Here is an 8959-nt window from a genome sequence, read left to right on the forward strand (position 1 = left end):
TCAGTGCAACCATGCCTAAAGCTCGTTCTATCTCTATATTCCGGTTTAAGTTGGGTTTTCTGCCAAGGTTTTGAGCCCTGATGCTCTGACTGAGCCATCCCGGTCCCCAGAGACCTGAATATTCGGAGGAAACCCCCTCACTATAGGAATCTGACAAGGGCAACGTGTTCTCCTGCCAGAAAACCACTCAGGTCTCTGTCGGAGAGCACAGGGAGCCCGTAAATGCCAATGGAGCAGCAAAATGCCAGCAAAGGAGCAAATCCCCTCTAGCTGTGCCTCCTTGGGGAAGTCACTTCCCCTCTCTGAACACTAATGTTTCTCACTCACAATGTAGGTAAGAATCATAACATCTACTGTATAGAATTGTTCCCAGAAGGCTGTTCAGAGGAGGTGAACTCTGGGGGTCCCTAAGGAGTTGGGGGTTAGGGCCAGAGTTCGCAGCAAACGTTGTTCCTTGTTCTCCCCTGGGCAGCATAAGACCAGAGACTGCCTCTCCTGGTGGAATGAAAAGGACTCAGCCACAACATGGGAGTCTTTTTTTTTTTTTCTTTTAAGATTTCATTTGTTTATTCATGAGACACACACACACACACACACACACACAGAGGCAGAGACACAGGCAGAGGGAGAAGCAGGCTCCATGTAGGGAGCCCGATGTGGGACTTGATCCCGGGACTCCAGGATCACACCCTCCGCAGAAGGCAGGCGCTAAACCTGCCTGAGCCACCCAGGGATCCCCAGAGTCTTCATTTCTAGTCCTGGTTCCGCTACCCGCCCACCCACCCGGGGAGTGTGAATTGGGGCAAGCTCCTCCCTGCTGCCAATATGTTCCTTTCATAAGTGAGGAAGCCTTGACAGCTCTCTTCTGTTTTTCTTCACAGAGCCAGGATCACATCTTGTTCACTGCTGTTTCCCCACAGCTCAGCCCAGCTCCTGACTCGCTGATAGAGAATTTCAGAAGGCCCGTGGCGTGACTGAAGAAAATGTGGTCAGGATATGTGATCATTCTTTTCTGTTCTCGGAACATGTTGTTGGAATATAATATACAGGCTTACCTCATTTTATTGTGCTTCAAAGATACTGCGTTTGTTTTTCTTACAAATTGAAGGTTTGTGGTCATCCTGTGTTGAGCAAGTCTACAGGCGCCATCTTTCCAAAAGCATTTGTTTACCTTCTGTCTCTGTGCCCCATTTTGGTAATTCTCACAATATTTCAAACTTTTTCATTAATTAATTAATTAGTTTTAAAAGTAGGCTCTGTGCCCAGCATGGAGCCCAGCGTGGAGCCCAACGTGGGGCCCAAACTCACAACCCTGAGATCAAGACCTGAGCCAATATGGAGCTGGACACTCAGTCGACTGAGCCACCAGGTGCTCCTATATATTTTTTAAAGTTTTATGTATTTAAGTAATCTCTACACCCCACGTGGGGTTCCAGCTCATGATCAAGAGTCACATGCTCGGAGCAGCCCGGATGGCTCAGTGGTTTAGTGCCACCTTCGGTCCAGGGCGTGATCCTGGAGACCTGGGATTGAGTCCCACATCGTGCTCCCTGCTTGGAGCCTGCTTCTCCCTCTGCCTGTGTCTCTGTCTCTCTCTCTCTTTCTCTGTGTCTTGTGAATTAATAAATAAAATCTTAAAAAAAAAAAAAAAGAGTCAGATGTTCTTCTAACTGAGCCAGCCAGGTGCCCTAGTCTTTTTCATTGTTATGTCTGTGATGGTGAATTGTGATCAATGATCTTTGATGTTTGTTGTAATTGACTTGGGGCACCTGGCTGCTCTACTTGACCAGCCATTTCCCCATCCCTCTCCCTCTCCTTGGGCCTCCCTATTCCCTGAGACACAACAATATTGAAATTAGGCCAATTAACAAGCCTACAATGGCTTCTAAGTATGCAGGTGAAAAGAAAAGTCACACATCTCTTAATTTAAATGAAAAGCTAGAAACCCAGTAACTAATAATACAATACATATTAACCAAATTGAATTTAAATAAATAATTTTAGGGGATGCCTGGGTGGCTCATCGGTTGAGCATCTGCCTTTGGTTCAGGGCATGATCCTGGAGTCACAGGATTGAGTCCCACATGGGGTTCCCTGCATGGAGCCTGCTTTTCCCCTCTATGTCTCTGCCTCTTTCTGTGTGTCTCTCATGAATAAATAAATAAAATCTTAAAAAATAAAGAATTTTTAAAAATAAATAAAATAAAATAAAATAAAATAAAATAAAATAAAATAGCTAGAAATGATAAAGCTCAGTGAGGAAGGCATGTTGAAAGCTAAGATAGGCTGAAAGGTTGGCTTTTTGTACCAGTTAGCCAAGTTGTGAATGCAAAGGAAAAATTCTTGGAAGACATTAGAAGTGCTAGTGAACACACGAATGATGAGAAAGTGAAGCAGCCTTATTGCTGATAAGGAGAAAGGGTGAGTGGCCTGGATAGAAGATCAAACCAGCCATAGCATTCCTTAAGCCATAGCCTCACCCAGAGCTAAGTTCTCACACTCCTCGGGCCTATGAAGTCTGAGTGAGAGGAGGAAGTTGCAAAAGAAAAGTCTGAAGCTAACAAAGGTTGATTAATGAGATTTAAGGAAAGAAGACATCTCCATAGCATAAAGGTGCAAGGTGAAGCAAGTGCTGATGTAGAAGTTGCAGCAACCTTTCCAGAAGATCTAGCTAAGCTATTGAGAAAGGTGGCTACACTAAACAACAGATTTCAATGTAGATGAAACAGCCTTCTATTGGAAGAAGATGCCATGTAGGGCTTTCATAGCTAGAGAGGAAAAGTCAATGCCTGGTTTCAAAACTTCCAAGGATGGGTTGACTCTCCTGATAGGGGCTAATGCAGCTGGTGACTTGAAGTTGAAGCCGATGCTCATTTACCATTTTGAAAATCCTACATCCCTCAAGAATTATGTTAAATCTACTCTGCCTAACACTCTACAAAGGGAACAACAAAGCCTAGATAACAGCACATCTGTTTACAACACGCTTTGCTGAATATTTTACTTTATTTTTTATTTTATTTTTTTATGAATTCCTGAATATTTTAAAACCACTGCTGAGTCCTATTGCTCAAGGGGAAAACAACTATTCATTTCAAGATATTACTGCTCATTGATCCAAGAGCTTTGATGGAGATGTACCACAAGATTAATGCTGTTTTCATGACTGTAACATCCATTCTACAGCCCGTGGGTCAAGGAGTAATTTTGACTTTCAGGTCTTATTATTTAAGATTATTTAATGATATTTAATATACTTATTTGATATTTAAGATTATTCAATGATACTCAAATTATTTGGATCCATGCAAAGTAAATTGAAAACCGTCTGGAAAAGATTTGCTACTCTAGGTGCCATTAAGAACATTCATGATTCATAGGAAGAGGTCAAAATATCAACATTGGGGAGCCTGGGTGGCTCAGCGGTTTGGTGCCTGCCTTTGGCCCAGGGCATGATCCTGGGGACCCAGGATCAAGCCCCGAGTCAGGCTCCCTGCATGGCTTCAAGCTCCTCTGCCTGTGTCTCTGCCTCTCTTGTCTCTCCTGAATAAATAAATAAAATATTTAAAAAAAAAACAAAATATCAACATTTACAGGAGTTTGGAAGAAGCTGATTCCCACCCTCATGGGTGACTGTGAGGGGTTCAAGACTTCAGCGGAGCAAGTACTGCAGATGTGGTGTTAACAGCAAGAGGGAACAAGAAGCGGAGCCTGAAGATGGGACTGAATGACTGCAATCTCATGATAAAACTTCAACAAATGAGACATTGTTTCTTATGGGTGAGTAAAGAAAGTGGTTTCTGGAGATGGAATCTACTCCTGGTCAAGGTGCTGGGAAGATTGTTGGAAAGATAACAAAGGATTTAGAATAGTACAGAAATAGGGACACCTGGGTGGCTCAGTCAGTTAAGTGTCTGCCTTTGGCTTGGGTCATAATTTCAGGGTCCTCGGATCTAGCCCCACATCACATAGCATCAGGCTCCCTTCTCAGCAAGGGCCTGCTTTTCCTTCTTCCTTGACCCCTTGCTCGTGTTCTCTCTCTCTCTCTCTCTGTCAAATAAATAAAAATTTAGAACAGTACAGAAATATTATTTGGTTGATAAAGCAGTGGCAGGTTTGAAAGGACTGACTCCAATTTTTCTTTAAAGATTTCGTTTACTTTCTTGAGAGAGAGTGAGAGAAAGAGCCCACAGGGAGAGGGAGCAGCAGACCCCTGCTGAGCAGGGAGGCCAATGCAGGCTCAATCCCAGGACCCTGAGATTGTGACCTGAGCCAAAGGCAGACATTAAATCCTTAAATCCACTGAGCCACTCAGACGCCCCTGACTCCAATGTTGGAAGAAATTCTACTGTGGGTAAAATGCTATCTATCAGCATCGCATGCTACAAAGAAATCGTTCATTAAAGGAAGAACTGATCAATGTGGTACACTTCACCATTATCTTATTTTAAGAAATCACCACAGCCACCCCAGCCTTCAGCACCCACCACCCTGATCTTTTGGTAGCTGTAGACATTGAGGAAAAACCCTCCACCAGCAAAAGACTACTACTTGCTGAAAGCTCAGATAATGGTTAGCATTTTCTGACAATAAAGTACCTTTTTTTTTTTTTTAAATTGGCTCCATGCCCAGCGTGGAGCCCAACAATACAGGGCTTGAACTCATGACCCTGAGATCAAGACCTGAGCTGAGATCAAGAGTCAGATGCTTAACCAACTGAGCCACCTGGGTATCCCAAAAGTATCTTTTTAAAATTTACTTTAAAAAAAAGATTTTTTAAAAATTTATTTGATCTCTCAAATATTTGATCCCTGGGTGGCGCAGCAGTTTGGCGCCTGCCTTTGGCCCAGGGCACGATCCTGGAGACCTGGGATCGAATCCCACGTCGGGCTCCTGGTGCATGGAGCCTGCTTCTCCCTCTGCCTGTGTCTCTGCCTCTCTCTCTCTCTCTCTCACTGCGTGCCTATCATAAAAAAAAATTTTATTTGAGAGAGAGAGAGTACGAGCTGGGGGAGGAGCAGAGGGAGAGGGACAAGTAGACTCTTGCTGAGTACAGAGCCTGATGTGGGGCTCCACCCAGGGTTCAGTCTCATGACTGAGATCATGACCTGAGCCAAAACCAAGAGTTGGTGGCTTCACTGGCTAAGCCACCCAGGTGCCCACCCCAAAAGTATCTTTTAATGAAGGTACATACACTGGGTTCTTTTTTTTTTTAAGATATAATGCTGTTGAACACTTAATAGACTATAGTATAAACATAACTTTTATATGTACTAGGAAACCAACAAATTCACATCAGTACAGGGAGGGGGGCAGGAATTACAAATCCCATTTTACAGAGAAGATTGAGGTCCAGAGAAGAGGAGGAAATCCCCCACATCCCACTACTGCTAAGTGGACCCAGCATAAGTGGGTTCCGTTTTTGTGTCTGCCTGGATCTTAGAATGTTCTTCCCAGTATCAGGCTACAATTCCCAGGAAGACATTTGGCCAGGAATCTGAAACTAGCCCAGGCCAAGGCAGCTGATGATGACACGTTACCTGACCTCGGGGATGGAGGAGACAGTGTCAACGACAGAGAAGATCTGGTCACCTTTAGGGCAAGGTCCAACCCTCTCCTGTCTACCCTGCTTCCTGTCTGCTATTTTGTGACTTTTGACTGGTGACCCTCCTACACATGTCTTTCTCTCCACATTAGGAAATTCAGAGTGCTGTTGAATGGCAAGGAGGAGATTTATTTCCACAGAGGCCCTGGCTGCCTCTAGGTTGCCACACACACTGCCCAGGAACAGATGGTGCCCTTTGGAACATGGCACTGTATGCTAGACCTTCTCTCTTCTGCACACCCAGAGTCAGCTCCTGAGCAGGGGTTGCTATAAGCTGTTCCTGCTCCCCATCCTGGCAGTAAGTGCCCTGTCTCCCAGAATCCACTTCTCCCCGGCCCATTCAACTCCCTTACCCCCAATCCCACGCTGGTAGGCAGGATTTCCCACATCATTCCTTTTTTATTTTTTTTATGAGTTTATTTATTCATGAGAGAGAGAGAGAGAAAGAGAGAGAGGCAGAGACACAGGCAGAGGGAGAAGCAGGCTCCCTGTGGGGAGCCCAGATGTGGGGCTTGATCCCAGGACCCCGGATCATGACCTGATGACCCAAAGGCAACCACTGAGCCACCCAGGCATCCCCATATCATTCCTTTTGCCTTATGAACGCTTACACCTCCTTTAAAGCCCAAACTCCATCTCCTGCAAGGAGGGCTTCTTCTCTCCCGAACATACACTCATTATGCCTCTTGACCTCGTTGGGGTCTCTTTCTCCGCACGACACAAATATAAGTGATCACAAGTCACACAAATAAAACACGTCCATCACACGCACAAGTGTTTCCTGTCTTTCTCACAACCTAGGCTACCCCCCAGTGTACCAAACCACAGCCATGCCCCCCGGGGGTGCGTGCACCTGCACAAGCACACCACGGGGGTTTGCTCTCTGTTGCAGGGGCACAAGGTCTCTTCCTGCCACACGGACATGCATGCACGACAGGCCCATAACGCACAGGTCACAGGTCGTACAAATACAGACAACACGCCCTTGCTGCCTCCCCCCCTCCCCGCTTCACTCCCTTTTACACAAGACACGGCAGAGACAGTTTCTCCTCTGGACGCGGAACGCGCAGGCACGGGGAGAGCGGGTCCTTCTCTGCTTCCCTCCCGCCGCCTTCCCCTGCCGTCTCACACACACACACACACACACACACACACACACACACACACACGCACACACACGCACATGAACACGCGCAGCTGCAGCGCCCTGGGTCACACTCCAGAGCAGGCGCCAGGCAGGAGACAAAGGTCGCGGAGGCTCCCGGCGCCGCACACCCGACGCAGCCGAGCCGCTCCCCGGGCTCCGCCTGCCCCCGCAGCCGAGCTCGCCGAAGTCGGGACCCCGCGCCCCCCCGCCCCGGGCCCCGCCCGCGCCGGCCGCGGGGTCCTCACGCTCCGCGCTCCAGGCTCCAGCCCGGCGCGCCGGGGGTTAAGGAGGCGCGGGGGGGCGGGGCCGAGCCCGGGCTCGGAGCCTGATTGGCTGCGCGGCCCGGCCCCCGCGCCCCGCCATTGGCCGCTCGGCGGCCCCGCCTCCCCGGGACCAGGCGCCGGAGCCGCGCTCGCCCGCGGGGAGCCGAGCGCGCGGCCGGGGAGCTGCCGAGCCGTCCGAGGAGCGCGGCCGGAGGCGGGAGCCGGGAGCCGGGAGCCGGGAGCCGGGGGCCGGGGGCCGGGAGCCGGGGGCCGGAACTATGGTGAGTTCTACGGGAGCCTCGGCGGGGCTCGCGGAGGGCCGGGCGCGGGCTGCGGCTCTCGCTCGGGGGGCGCGCGGGCGGGCTCGGAGGGCCGGGCGGCGCCGCCTGGGTCGGCTCGGGGGCGGCCGCGCCGAGCTCGCTTCTGGGCAGCTGGCCGCGGCCGGGTTTGGAGGGCTCGGGGTGCCGATTCGTCTCGGGGACAGTTGGTGCAGTTCTGGTCTGGGGCGTCCGGAAGTCCTAGCGGGGAGCGGAGCCCCCGGGCGTCCGGGCTGGGTCCGGTACCGGGGTCGGGGCGACTGCGGCGCGGCTGGATCCACCTGCACCTGAATGTCCCGCGACGCCGAGCTCGGGCTGGGGCTGGGCTGGGCTGGGGCTGGGGCTGGGCTGCGGCTGGGCTGGGGCTGGGCTGGGGCTGGGCTGGGGCTGGGCTGGGGCTGGCGCACCGTGGGTGGCCGAGCCTCGCGCACTCTGAGAGCCCCGTGGAAGTCGAGGCACTCGGGGACTGCCTAAGGAGCCGAGAGTGGAGGCAGCTAGGTTGGCGCCTGTCAGAGACCGGGGAGCACCTGGGGACCCTGCTTTCAGTGATCCGGTCTCCCCAGCATCTCCCAGCAATGGTCCTCAGGAGGGGACTGCCCAGGGCGTTGGTCAGAGACATCAGGGAAAAGGGACTTGGCAGAGGGATTTCATGGGGTTTCAGGAGCCCCGGGAAAGAAACCCATTTGGTCGAGGCTGGGCTTGTTTGGGGGCTGTTTTAGGGAGGGGTGTTGTCTCTGGAGGGAAAGCATGGACCTTGCGGGTGATCTCCCCAGGGCCTCATGATCGCTTCTGCATCATGGGGGTGGAAGCCACCTATTTCTCTTTGCTTTCTTTCCCCTGGAGGAGACTTTCTGGTCCTCTCACCTAGTCCTGTTCTGTGCCCTGTGACGGGTGTACAAGTCACCACATAGGGCACGTGCCAGTGATGATGGCTGCCAGTCCCAGGGACACAGCCACCTCCATTTCTCTGTGATGATGCTGTCAAACCTGAAGGGGCCCAGGCAGGGGCAAGATGGGACCCCTGTAGGCATGAAGAGTCCCCCAGTGCTGCCCCGGGACCAACCTCTGCCCTTCCCAGAGCTGGAATCCCCTTACCAAATCCCTTTTCCCTCCTCTCTCCTATCACCTCCAATATCTGCTCCCCTTCTGCCATCCCTTGCCTGTCAGGTCATTAATAATGAAATTGTGTCTTAGAGACTATCTTGGGCCTATCCTACCTCCTTGGTCAGGAATCTCCCCTGGAATGCTCCACTTGGACAGTTCCAGTGGCAGGGAGCTCACACCATGTGGCCTGGCCCTTGATGTAAGATCTTAGCATATGAGCAAAAGGGGGTGAGACCTTGATGTCATATCTTTCACTCTGCCTCCAAACCCACCCAGACCTAAGTTACTTAGAAAGAGAACTTTTTCCTCCTTAGAAACCACCAAAGAGAGAGAGGGCACCTTGCCTCGGAGATACTTTTCTAAGGCTTACAACCTCAGAAACCTTCCAGGCTTCAGCATCAAACAGATTGAGGTTTGAAGCCTGGCTCTCCCACTTGCCCACAGGGACTTGGGTCAAGTCGAACCCTCACCTCTGACCATCAGTTTCTTCATCTGTGAGAAGAGATGAAAGGTCTTGGTTACA

At 50.7% G+C, this 8959-nt stretch overlaps 1 protein-coding gene across 1 annotated transcript in view; it reads left to right on the plus strand.

Moving 5' to 3' along the window:
• Positions 1–7173: 7173 nt before the first annotated feature.
• Positions 7174–8959, plus strand: part of ECE1 (endothelin converting enzyme 1) — a 115203-nt gene continuing 113417 nt past the window's right edge. Inside the window, exon 1 of the mRNA XM_072827953.1 lies at positions 7174–7296. Coding sequence (XP_072684054.1) covers positions 7294–7296 — 3 coding nt within the window. The 5' untranslated portion in view covers positions 7174–7293. The remainder of the gene's footprint in view (positions 7297–8959) is intronic.

The sequence above is a fragment of the Canis lupus genome, chromosome 5 (genome assembly GCF_048164855.1).
Source record: "Canis lupus baileyi chromosome 5, mCanLup2.hap1, whole genome shotgun sequence".
Classification (NCBI taxonomy): Eukaryota; Metazoa; Chordata; class Mammalia; order Carnivora; family Canidae; genus Canis; species Canis lupus.